The sequence below is a fragment of the Saccostrea echinata genome, unplaced genomic scaffold (assembly GCF_033153115.1).
Source record: "Saccostrea echinata isolate AGI-Se365-2 ecotype Australia unplaced genomic scaffold, CSIRO_AGI_Sech_v1 ptg000025l, whole genome shotgun sequence".
NCBI lineage: Eukaryota > Metazoa > Mollusca > Bivalvia > Ostreida > Ostreidae > Saccostrea > Saccostrea echinata.
In genome coordinates, this window is record NW_026889774.1 from 752,501 (window position 1) to 766,384 (window position 13,884).

The 13,884-nt window shown below is 32.6% G+C and overlaps 1 protein-coding gene across 2 annotated transcripts; it reads left to right on the forward strand.

Moving 5' to 3' along the window:
* The first annotated feature begins 674 nt into the window (after window positions 1–674).
* LOC133191846 (ATP-binding cassette sub-family E member 1) lies at window positions 675–13,132 on the forward strand. 2 transcript variants are annotated; one of them, XM_061327577.1, is made up of 16 exons: window positions 675–771; window positions 2,309–2,446; window positions 2,761–2,846; window positions 3,183–3,280; window positions 3,620–3,737; window positions 4,989–5,126; window positions 5,438–5,507; window positions 5,777–5,873; window positions 7,063–7,274; window positions 7,603–7,752; window positions 8,129–8,260; window positions 9,838–10,007; window positions 10,160–10,302; window positions 11,101–11,223; window positions 11,679–11,790; window positions 12,197–13,131. In XM_061327577.1, exons 2-16 carry the CDS (start codon window positions 2,314–2,316, stop codon window positions 12,242–12,244), a joined length of 1,830 nt encoding a protein of 609 aa, XP_061183561.1. In that variant the 5' UTR covers window positions 675–771; window positions 2,309–2,313; the 3' UTR covers window positions 12,245–13,131. The 2 variants fall into 2 exon arrangements, with proteins under 2 accessions (XP_061183561.1, XP_061183560.1); XM_061327576.1 differs by lacking the exon at window positions 675–771 and adding an exon at window positions 905–993 and having other exon boundaries at window positions 12,197–13,132.
* Window positions 13,133–13,884: the final 752 nt, after the last annotated feature.

The following is a 13,884-nucleotide window of genomic DNA, read 5'->3' on the forward strand; positions in this document are numbered from 1 at the left end:
TTTGTTGTTGTAAGGTACAGGCAAATTCCAGGATTTGGACAGTAAATTAGATTTTTTTTTTGGGGGGGGGGGGCTTGTCAGATTATTTTGGGAAGTTGGCCCCTCCCACTTTTGGTCAGTGTCGTTTTTTTTTTTATTTTGTTTGCTTGTCAGATTTTTGTCAGAAGTTGCCTGATAATTAAAATAAGAATCTAATTTTAACGTACTCCCTTTTAAGATTGTAAGTATTTGGTTGTATACGTGTAAATATGGAAATCTCGGCCATTGTCTTAAAACGTGTACACATGCACCCCCCCCCCTTCAATATTTAAAAAAAAAGCAGAAGGATAAACTGTAAAATAAACATAAAGTTTAAAAAAAATGAATTAAAAGATCTTAGATATATCAATAAATAAATAAAACATAAAAAAACGTATTCAGTCTTAGGAGAATTTTTTTTAGTTTTTATGGGTAGCTACATTATAGGTTATAAAATAATCAAAAGCACTCGAACAGTGTATAATATCCTATGTAATACAAAATTATAGATACTTTTTTTATGATCTAAAATTCATATAAAAATTGCATCTTTTAATTCCTGTCATATATTTAAAAAATATGTTCTAGAAAGATATTACCCTGACTTACCCTAAGATTTAGGAAAAAGTAAGAAAAGGTTATATTGGATTATCTGCCCCTTCAAAAACCGGCTTCCGCCAGGTGAAAAGGAAGTCCGAGTGCCACAGAAGCATTTGGATTGAAAACCTGTTGACGGATTTTTATTCATTCAGGGTATCGTATAAAGTGGTTTTCTACTTTCATACTTGATAATTTATTCCAGAATCTACAAATAATTCCAGGAAATCTATTATATGGCACACATTTTACCAAAACATCCTGGACACCCAGACTTAAATGTGTGTATTGAGTATTGCACATGCGGTTGACACATGTGGCGTAATGAACATATTTCAATAGGTAATTCATAATCGAAGAGATCCTAGCCTTGCTGAGGTATAAGTATGAATATCATTGATTTCAATTATTATGTTCGAAACAAAAACATGAAAAAAGTGTTAAAGTAGATCTATTATGTGTATAGCAGCTGTCTATCCGAATTTTCTCAATGTTTGAAGACCAGAGAATTAAAGTTTCACTCAACCATGCGCAACCCTACTCCCTAGCTAAAAATGAAACAACCCTGTTATCACATTTCTTTCGTTTAAATTTCAAAACACAGATAGTCCAGCTCTTTGTTATTTTGTATATGAAATAATTAAACTGAAAGCTTATGAACTGAAAATAGGAACCTAGCCCAATCAACAAGGAAACAGCTTAAACTCATAGTCTTACATAATAATAGAAAGCAGTAATTTATTTTATGCAAGATGATGCATTAAATTCCTCATTCTGAACCTAGACCAAATTAAAGGAAACATCATTTACTCAAAATCTTGCATAATCAGTCAAGAGTGTTACTTGAACTAGTAATATTTAAATGGGCCTGGACACAGATTTGAAGTAAAATTTTCTGTATAATATTATGACCTATATGTCAGGTGATGGAGAGTTGCAGATGTAAATATGCACTACATCATGCCTCAACAGGCTCATATGTATCATTAGCATGAATGACAATCCGTGGACAAGAAGTCCATGGTTACTACACTGCGCTAGGTTTGAGAAAATTTGACCTCATCATCTGAGAAATGCCAGAGAATATTTCTTTCACTCAGATCTCGAGATTGAAAAACCCAATGCACCGTAGAAATCAATTAAGCCGCAATTGTTGTGCATGGCAATCTTGCACACTGTAATTGAATGATCGGGGATGGGGGGGTGGGGGGTTAACAGATATATGTTACTTTCTAAAGTTAAAAGATAATCATTTAATACTTTTATCAAATCTCTGATGTTTTATAAATCGAGTTTTATCTTACTGTTTTCATTTTTGAAAATCATAAGATAAAAAATTCATATATATGTAGATTACTGCTTGTTGTGTTTCTTTTGCGTGTCAGTATATAATATTACCTGAGAAACTTTTGAAAACAGTGTTTCATTTATTAATCTATATATATGCTGCTGTAGGCTTTGGTGGATCACCATTGGTTCCAGCTGAGGCATCTGACAAATTTAACCTTTTTGCAATTGGTTGATGTTTCAGTGGATTTTTATATCGAAAAGCTGTTGGTCAGGAGATGGATGCACTAGACTAAGTTCAAAAGATAAATTAGCAGAAAAGTGGATGGCCCTCGTTTTTGTGACAAGTATTTGGATTAATAACCTATATAAATTTTATACTCTTATACATGTATGTCTTTTATAGAGAAAATGTCGAGAAAAAATGACAAATCTACAGCCCCAGCTGACAAACTGACTCGTATTGCAATTGTGAGCAATGACAAATGTAAGCCAAAAAGATGCAGGCAGGAGTGCAAAAAGTCATGTCCTGTTGTCAGAATGGGTAAGATCCATAAAACTACGGAGCGTACAATACTGAGTCATGTTGGTCAGATGTATACTTATTATACTTTTATTACATGTGTCTCTATCAATGTAACATTAAGTAAAGGTGAAGATCATTCCGAGAGGTTTTAGTTTCATAAATTTGATAGAATTTTATTGTAATTACCTAATTTTTGACAATTGAATACAAAAAACATTATTGAGACATTGTGGACACACACTGTGTAAATCCCAGTTAGATAGAAGAATGGTTTTATGTCACTTTTTATCTTAGTAAAAGTATCTCTTTCTAATAATAATTTTTTTCTTTAGGAAAATTATGCATTGAGGTAACTCCTGCAGACAAAATTGCTTTCATTTCTGAGGAGCTCTGTATTGGATGTGGTATCTGTGCCAAGGTAAGATGTCCTCTGAAGAGAATTTTTATTTAATAAATTCTTATCATGAATATTTTTGATTGACCCCCAACATGCTTGACCAAAATTAAAAAGAAACATCCAAAGAACCTCAAATGCATCTTCAATAATTGGACAATTTTTCTGGAACAGGTTGAGAACCATTAAAAGTGTGTTTGCCGTAACAGTGTTTTTTTCTGTATATCTTCTGTAATTTTTTTATGCATTTAATTTAATTAACTTTAAGATATACTTCAAATCATTATACATGTATGTGAAATTTTGGACTGATCATTTGAAATTAAGGAGTATCTCCAAATATTTTTTTTTTTTTTTTAGAAATGTCCTTTTGAAGCTATATCCATCATCAACTTACCCAGTAATCTGGAAAAAGACACAACCCACCGATACAGTGCCAACTCCTTCAAACTTCACAGGTAAATCCTACCACTCAAGATAAAAACCATTTGTTTAAGTTCTCAATATGATTATGTAAGTGATAAAAAAGCATAAAAATGCACAATGCTTCTTATACCCCCTGCTTGAAAATAGGGAGGGGGGTATATAATAATAGGGGTGTTTGTCAGTACGTCCATCCATTACATCTTGCCATTATTCTCATATGGGAGAGGGGTGTCATTTTTGCCAGCTCAGTGCTCACAGTATCTTTAGTTTTCACATTAAAATTAATTTAGTTTATCATTTGGTTTATAATTATCATGGTTATAGACACTTTTACTCATTCATACACAATAATTTATCGTTTTTTTCTCCAGACTTCCAATTCCCAGACCAGGAGAGGTGCTGGGTTTGGTCGGCACCAATGGTATTGGAAAGTCCACTGCACTGAAAATTTTGGCAGGAAAACAGAAACCAAACTTAGGACGCTTCAATGTAAGAATTTGAAATGTGTACCATATAGATGTAAAAGGATTAATGCATGCCATACATATTCTTTCCTGTGTTCTTAAAAAAGAAGATACAGTACAAATTGGATGTTAGGAAAATGCTTCATTTTTTTACATAAATCAATATTATAGCTGTAAAATACAGGAAATTGATTATGAAGTCATAATGGATCAGTTTAGCCATGCACAGGGGCTGACAAATCCCATTGCCCGACGCCCGGGGCTAGTGAATTTTAAGGGTGGGCAAGTGGGATATCTATCAACCACTTGCCCATGGGCAAGTAACTTGAAAAAATAAAATCCATATGTAAGTCATAGATCTAAAGCTTTGTAGAGGGGTTTGCATGATCTACTCAGTATTTTTCTTCCATTTGTTTTGAAATATATATAAATATGATAGTAGTTTATGGTGGTACAAGCAAATATCCAGGTAGGGCAAGTGAATTTTGATCCTGCACTTGCCCTTGGACAAGTTCCTAAAAAATTCATTTGTCAGTCCCTGCATGCAACAGTTCATTCTGTCACCAGGTAACAGTTTGACTGTTTAACAATAGGCAAAATCACTAAAATAAATCAGGAAACAGTTGGAAATGCCTAACTACAATTTATATAAAGATTAGGTAATCATTAAACTTGGTTACAAAGACCTTGCCAATAAGGAAATGTGTGTTTTAAGGAAACTTTTATGAATCCTCTAGAAGGCTTTGCACTATTTTCTTATATGGATATAAAGATCTTTGATATACATTTGTAAAGAAGCAAAATTCAGAGTCGCTTTGATTTAAGAATTCACTTTCTAATTTGTTGGGTATGCCAGGTCATTAACAATAATTGGAAACATGGGGTAATTTGCATAAAGGGTGAAGCCAATTTCAAACTACTGTAAATGGCATACTCCAAGAAAACTAAATTTACAGTGATATGGGAAATAAAAATGTAAATATGAATAAAAAAAATGCTGTCTTGGAGAATTGAAATACTCGAGGTATTTCATGTTAATTTTCATAGTCCCTGCTCACTGACATCAGACACAATGACAGCCAAAAATTGACATGCATATTAGGCATCTGACCTTTCACTAGGTGAAATTTACATTCAGTTGTTAATATATTGAGAAATTAAGACACTTAACTTTCAAAGAAGTATCTCAACAAAAAAAAAAACCCAGTTGGAAATGTAAAAGATTTGTACATGCATTTCTGTATTGTTTGTTTACACCCATTTATCACATTGACAGGATCCTCCTGACTGGACAGAGATCCTGACCTACTTCCGAGGATCAGAACTGCAAAACTTCTTCACAAAAATCCTTGAGGATGATCTGAAGGCCATTATTAAGCCTCAGTATGTAGATCAGATCCCAAAGGCCGTCAAGGTACAGTGCTATTTCTTCTGACATCTATTTGTCTTTTTTTTTTCTAATTTGATTTTATTTTTGGTTGTTTTGTTACTTAATTAAATACAACATTTTTTTTTGTTTAATGAATGGTTTCCAAATGAGTTATTGAAAATGTCTTTCCTAACATGATACATATACTGGCTACTTGTATTAAATGTTTTAAATTTGTAAAGCTGCACTGATGATTACAATATTATATTGATAAATTTTGTCTTTCAATTTCCACTTCTTTGTAAATTTTAGAGAAGGGAAGAAAAAAAAATATTTCTCTCTCTCTTTTTTTTCAGGGATCTGTTCAGCAGTTACTGGACAAAAAGGATGACCTAGGAAATCAGACAGAAGTGTGTAAACAACTGGGTATGTTCAGGTTCATGAGAAAATTTTGAACTATGTTTTGTTTGTTTGTTTTGTTTTTGTTTTGAACAGGACATACTTATTCATAGAATTCCCACTACAAAGGGGGGAAAATCCATTTCAATTTTAAAATTTTTCTAGCCTTAAACATTGAACTTTTTTGTGTATACTTGTATTAGCTTTTTAGCTATTTATAATTTTCATTTCTGTCAAAATAAATCTTTCATTATATGTATTGACAGTGTAAAAAGAAAAAAAATTCTTCTTCGTAGATCTAGTAAATGTCAAAGACAGAAATGTGGAGGATCTATCAGGAGGGGAACTTCAGAGGTTTGCTTGTGCCATGGTGTGTATACAGAAGGCTGATATGTAAGTGTTCTGTTAAACAATTTAATTAATTATTGCCTGTAAATAGGGATGCATTGAACATGTTGTTATTTCCTTCTAAACTTTTTTGTTATTTCCTTCTAAACCTTTTTGTTGATAAAGAATGTAAAATAAAAAATTCCATCCATTTTCTCTTTCTGATTCACACACACACACACACACACAAAAATGATAATTAGAAAATGATTCCATTAAATAATTTGATGCAAATCTTTAAATTGGCTGTAATTTTCATGATTTTATGAACTAAGAATTTCCTTTAATTTCTACTATAAATCCATAGAATACATGTAGGTCAGTATTGTAATTTGCAAAGGGGAAACAAATTACACCAGACCTGAGGTAAAGTTTGATTTGTAAATACATTGTACATAATTGCAAATGAAAGATTACAGATGAAAAAAGAAAGTGAAAATTTGTTTTCTTCAAGTTCATGGAGTTCAGCAATGTTTGATTTGAGCATACATTATAGTAAGAGTCTACTAAAGCCACTAAAGATATTTTAGGCAAAAAATATGCATACAAAATCTTATATCTTCATGATGTAGGGAATTTTCTTAGACTTCAAATTTCTTAAATACATGTACATGTAATGGACAGATCTTCCTCTATAGGTAATACAATGTATATTTATATTCCCTCTTCTGAATTTGGTGAAACATTTAATTTGTATATCCTAAACTGTATTGCTGGTGATGATATGATAAATTGCTGTTCACATTCATAAAAATTGTGTTGACAACAATCATAGCCACTGAAGCAAGTTCCTGTACATGTATAATCTGAAAGTAATTTGCAATTCCACTAGTACTTCTGTATGAATTCTAGAAGAATTCTTGTTCAGAATGGTAAAAAATTTTAATAGTCAAAACTGAGAGAAAGCATTCTCCTTATTTATGCAGGGATTCTGGTATATGTATGAAGTGTATATGTAAGATATGAGTCTGATGACTTAAAATGTCAGCAAGCCACTCACTGTTGATCATCATAGATCATAAAGGCAGTTGACTACTTACGGTGTCATCAGAAATTAGTTGTTAGGGAAGATATTGATGAAACCAGTGACATACAGTGCATAGTCCAATAAAATTGGATGTTTTAATAGCAGGAGGTTGAGTAAAATAAATTTTGCTACTCATATAAATTTTTATTAAGTTCTTTGTTTTTTCAGTTTCATGTTTGATGAGCCCTCAAGTTACCTGGACGTCAAACAGAGACTGAAGGCTGCCCTGGCTATCCGACAATTGATTCATCCAGACAAGTTCATCATTGTGGTAGAACATGACTTGTCTGTGTTGGATTATCTCTCAGACTTTATCTGTTGTCTCTATGGAGTTCCCGGGGCCTATGGGGTTGTTACTATGCCTTTCAGTGTCAGAGAAGGTGTGAATTCATGTAACATATGATGTATTATATTTTTCAAATAATAACTTACAAGAATCTTTTGGTCAGGAAGTCAGAATATATTTAAGTAAAATAGCAGTTCATTTAAAACCATTCTGAAGAACTGAGGTCTTGAATCATACTACACATAGTTTATGCTTAGCAGATTTTTAAAAATAATTTGGATCTTCAGGAGACATAATATATTATTAGGTTATTCAAATGATGGATATACATGTATTAAAAAAAAATATTTTTATTTATGTTCCACTTTGAAAAAAAATTGCCAATATATAAAAATGCAAAAAAAATTTCATTCTGTGTTCAGGAATCAACATTTTCTTGGATGGATTTGTCCCGACAGAAAATCTAAGGTTCAGAGAGTCGTCCTTGACATTCAAGGTCGCAGAAACAGCCTTGGAAGAAGAAATCAAGAGGATGTGTAGATATGAATACCCAGACATGATGAAAAAGATGGGTAGGTTACTCAGGCGAAAGTGGACCCAACTTTTAAAATTGACAAACATCTTGGGCTCTGCCAAGTTATTTCATTATGAGCATGTGTGCCATTTCAAGATTTAATTCCTAAAAACAGAAATGAAGTTCATATTCTTCTCAGCAATTATTAGACAATATCTTCATTGTAATTTTTCTTAGTCTATGCAAGTACATTCTTTACTTGTAATACATTCAAATTTCTATTTATATACATGTTTGGAATATTTTAATTTTTTTACCAGGAATTTAAAACATAATAGTACATGTATATCAGTATCTTGAGTTTGTTACATGGTGTATGAGTTCTTATTTTAAAAGATAAATACAGTTTACTATTTACATGTTGGTTATTGCAGGAAGTTTTGAACTCAGGGTTGGTAGTGGACAGTTCACAGATTCAGAAATCATTGTGATGTTGGGTGAGAATGGAACAGGGAAGACGACATTTATCAGAATGCTGGCAGGAAAACTGACACCAGACGAAGGAGGTTTGTTATAGATAAATCAATTATATGGTTGATTATTTCAAATGCAAGTAGGGTGAATTTACCATGCATCAGACACCCTTGTATCTCAACAAGGTCTAGCGATATCATTATCGACTGAATACTATCAAAATAGAGCTTAACATATAGTGGTTGATTGCAATATGAATTTGAGACACAATTATGTGCTATTTATTGAGAAAATATAACTAAAAACCGATTTTTTTCAAATGACTCGGAATTCACCATGGATCGGACAAACGGTATTTGAACTGAAAAAAAATACCTACCTTTATCACGGGGCTTGAAATTTATTGATATGGAAATACTTTTATCTTTTATTTAAAAATTAACCTTCAACTTAAATTTAATAGACAATATCATTGCACAAATGTGGAGAGATTTTAGTTGCCTTACATTGCCTTAGAATGAGCTTTAAAATGTTAATTATATGTCAATTCGCACCTTTGTCTAGTGGGTTATTATACTCTGGTTTGTAGAAATAAAATTGAGTCTAACTCTAGACGTCATATATCGATAACTTGTATTTTCACTGAAAGTTTAGAGTTTTTGTTTTCCATTTCCGCAAAAAACAGCTATCAGTTGGGTTTAATATGAAAATGGAAATGATTACCCATGCATTGGAAAGTGTCCGATGCATGGTTAATTTGTTTACGATGTACAGTGAAATGAACATACTAGTAAAAATCACCTCTAAAAATAATTATATAAACATTGTTGTGAAATTTCTTTGAAAATCTGTAAATTTACCAACCATTGACAAATTTCACCTAAGTCCGAATCGTTCTGTTGAAGTCTAATTAAAAGAATGACAACTCTAAAAATTTGCAAAATTGTAAAATTCTGGTTACTCCCCTTTGATGATGTAAAATATGACATAACTTCAAGACCATTCTCGGTTTAATTCAATCACAACACGATAAAAAAAATTGGCATCAATAAAAAGTTTAAATCTTCAGCTTTAAGATAGAATCAAGTAAAAATGCGGGAATGTTCAGGTTTAAAGAAAGTTTATTGCTTAAAGTTGTCCGAAGCAAGGTATGTGTCCGATGCATGGTTAACTCACCCTAATTTCAAATCTCTCAGGAACCTGTATTTATGAATGATAAAAGGGTTACCAAATAGGGATTCTCTCAAATCATTGCTGTGCAAGTCTTTACCATTATTGAACTCAGGTGTTTGTAGAACATTTTCACTGTAACGAAAAAAGGATTTTGTTAACAAACAATGAGATGATAGAAGCTTACCATGTTTATCATGGAAAACACTGAACACTGAGATACATGTGAACTCCTAAAAATGACATTTCCAGTGTAGATTTTGCTCTCATGTGAAATGTACAGCATGCCACACTGTCTGACATTCTGTGTGACATGAATACAAGCATGTCACCTCCTACTTAGTCCACACTATTTATGAAACTTCAATAATGAAGGACAAGCAGAAAGCTGCAGAATATTTGTAGTGTAATTCATAGGTTTAACTTACAGAGCCTATTAAACTGTTAAAGCCTTTCCTTGAGTTTTAATTTTTGTTCACCATGTTTATTCTCCCCACAGGGCCATGCCCAATGTTAAATGTAAGCTACAAGCCACAGAAGATTAGCCCCAAGTCCCAGGGTACTGTGAGACAACTGCTGCATGAAAGAATCAGGGATGCTTATGTACACCCACAGTTTGTGACAGATGTCATGAAGCCTCTCATGATAGAAAACATCATTGACCAAGAGGTAAGTTTTATTAAATTGACAGATGATGTGGCCCAAACAGGTTATATTGTAGTTTGGATGTATCTACAAATAGGCAACATAATCATATTTTCATACATTGAAAAAAATGAGTGTTTGTTCTTCATATAATAGTTGATGTGTTGTGTCTGCAGGTTCAGAACTTGTCTGGAGGAGAGTTACAGAGAGTGGCCTTAGCTCTGTGTCTAGGAAAACCAGCAGACGTGTACCTGATTGATGAGCCATCTGCTTATCTGGATTCTGAACAGCGTCTGCATGCTGCAAAAGTCATCAAGAGGTCAATACAGTTTTTATGTTCTTAATGATAGGGTTTAAGTTTTCCTTATTAAATTCTGGTTGTCATTAGCAAGATTAATTTTGTAACTTGTAAAAGGAAAGTTTTACATTTACAATGAGATTACATTGTTAATGTCTATCAGTATTTTAATAGCTTGCTGAATTATTTTGGAAGAAACTAAATTTGAATTTTAGTATCTGCATTATTGTTAAGCAGTTCTGACCTTATAATGCATTTGAGCTAAATCTCAAACTCTACAACATCTTGAAGAGTACACCATGTTCGAGATACTCCATTCTCTGGAAATCTTGAAAAATACTGCCATGATTGAGATATTTCAAAGTCTTGGCTTGCTGGAAGAGTACAGCCATGTTCAATGTTCAGAGGTTTTAATGTACACTGTAGTTCATAGATGGTTGACAATGACTGCAGATATTTCAACCAAGAACTGCATAAGCTAGAAGTTTGTTTAAAGCCTTCCTCAGGGAAATATAATGAATGTACTTTTCACATGAATATTATCTACAATATAAAAGATACCCTTACTGCCTTGCAACAAAATTTTATGATACTTAAATCACTGCATTTTTCTGCCTAATATATGCAAAGTTAAGCTGTCAGAGCATTTCACTTTCTGACTTGTTGAAAGGGTATCTATACCAAACATGCTCTGCATTTGCGAATTCTAACTGAAATGCATATTTTGAATACGCCTTTGCAGGGGTATTAGTTCTGTTAGGACAACTCAGATTTAATCTATTATGTTCATTATTGATAAAAGTTGTTCTTTCTCTTCAGATTTATTTTGCATGCCAAGAAGACTGCCTTTGTAGTGGAGCACGATTTCATCATGGCTACATACCTTGCCGACAGGGTTGTGGTCTTTGATGGATCTCCTTCTATCAGTACAAAGGCTAATAGGTAAGGCTGTTTTCTATCAAATTTGAGTGAAAAAATTTTGGAGTTGCTTTGTACTTTGAGGACTTCATCGACTTGGTAAATTATAAAGTTTTTCCTAAGCTGATATTCCTCTTTGAACCAAATTTAAAAAGTATTAAAATACTGCTAACTGCTAATGAGACTATCTTGTAGCACTTTCTGAAGGAAATATATATTCTTTAATTTAATATCCATTACAGATTGATTTTGAAATCTAATGTCTCACATTTAAGGATATAACAACCCTTGTGTTTTGAAATACGTGCACATGTACATATTATGTATTTTTAAACAAGTTGATGATGAATTTCTTTTTTACACATTTTGTGTAGATATGTAAATGAATCTTGCATGATAAAGTTCATCCTATACTGATTAAGATTATTGTTCTCAGCTTGAGGATGTGGCTAGTAATTTGCTCCATCATTGTTTAACAGTCCTCAGTCACTTTTGAATGGAATGAATAACTTCCTTGAATCCTTGGACATCACATTCAGACGAGATCCCAACAACTTCAGACCCCGAATCAACAAACTCAACTCTGTCAAGGTAACAGGGCAGTAGAAGAATTAGTAAAGAAGATTGTTTTGAATCTGATTTTATTAATGTTGTAGATTTCTGAGCTGTAGGTTTTGGTGTAAGAGGATCTCTGCAAGTCAATTTCAAGGACATGCAGATTTCATTTTAACTTTATTAAATTAATGCTCTTTAAGAAGAGATTTTGTTAAGGAAAGTACAATTCAAGAGGAATTAGAAATTAAGTTCTTTTTTTTCCAATGTTTAGACTTTTTTTATCAATGGTGTTTGATCCTTATTTAACAAAAAGGCTGTTTGACATATTGGTTATAAACATGTATTTCATTGCATATAGTATAATTATGTAAAGTAAATCACATGGATTGAAGTGAGGGTTGAAATATGGGTATTGACATTAAGTCTGGTTTTCTTTTTGTAGGACACTGAACAGAAGAAGAGCGGTAACTTCTTTTTCTTGGAGGACTGAAACTAGGTCAATACGACCCTGGAGCTCGTTAGCTTGGGCTCTCCGAGCTCTAACATTGTGTTCTGGTGCCTGGCTGTTATTCTACAAGAAAATGGTGGATGAGTTTGTTACACATACAAATTAAAAAAGAGATAATCTTGGAAAACCTTTCAAAACTTGATATTAAATTATGAATTGTATTTGCAATTGTCTGCAATTTTGCATTGTGCCCAAAGATGTTATTCATGATGAAGGTTATTTTGGTGTCGTTAAAAACTTTATAATGTAAAAATTAACAGTTATAGGTCTACATGTATATAATGGTTATGACAAATTCCTTATTAGAATATGCAGAATAAGAAAAAAGAAAAACAAGAGAGAACTTAATATTCTGCTCATTGACCAACTGATCAAAAAAAAAAATGAAATTAAGATCTTGACCATGAATACTGTACATGTATCAACTTGATATATTTTGAGACAAGAAGTACTTTTATAAATCCTTTTAGAAATATACTGATGTAGACCAAGAGAGTATGGCCAGACACAATTTTATTTTTCAATATTATGGTTATTACAGACGTTTTTGACAAAAAATGGTTAAAGGTTATATTTACTGCACACTGTTGGTGTGCTGATCTTTATTTATGCATTGTGATAGAAATGAGACAATGACTTCTTTGTTATTCTCAAATTTGAAATCTGAATATACTAAACTACTGTTACCTCATAGAGTATCAAACAAAGTTTCCCCCAAGTGACGCTGTTTACTTTCAGACTTTCTTAAATTGCCCCTTTTATTTCCAGTTTACATTGAAGGTGCAGTTGAATGTAAATTATTTAATTATTGTTGAATTTATTGGTAGGTGCAATTGTGAAAAAAAATACAACAAAGAATTTCATTTTGATATTTCAATAAATGAACTAAGCAAGTAAATTATGAAATTTACTTATAAATTTGGCTCAGAATAATGTGACATGAAAGTTTGTTCGTCATGGGCCGGTATCATCAGTTTTGTACTGTGTTACTGAAATGGAAGAAATGGTTTCCATTTTACGAAGGTTTTTCATGGTTGAGGACAATCTTCGTTATTGCATGTGGTTGAGAGGGGTGATGATCGTAGGAGGGGAGAGGGGCTTTTTGTTATGGAACATGATAAAGATATCTTTAATTATAAGATTTTATCATATGATTGAATAATTCTTGCTCTGATTGGTTGAGATCCAATATTGTACCAAAAAATTGATACCTGTAAAAAGCTATGACTAGCGCCCTGCGCCCCCTTTCCCAATAAAAAAGAGGACACTGCTCCAAACTCCCAATTTTTATTTGGGAGGATGTGTGTCCATTAATTGGGGGCACCAGCTTTTCAATGAGCATTTTAAGACTAAATTAATAGTGAATAAAAATATGAAAATATGTTCAGAAAAAAGTGTGGGAGGCAGGCAGACCCCTTCTCCCCCTCCCCCAATGTTGTGTTCACCAGAGTGGCGGTCGGGTGCAAATGAAATAACTTTCCAGAACTTTTATCAATATTGAGGTTCTCGATCTATTTTTAGCCCAATATAGGGGAAATAAATACTTTTGTTCTCATGTTCTGAACATAACGTAGTATTTTTTCTACAATGTTGTATATCTCAGCCAATCAAAGATCAAGGAA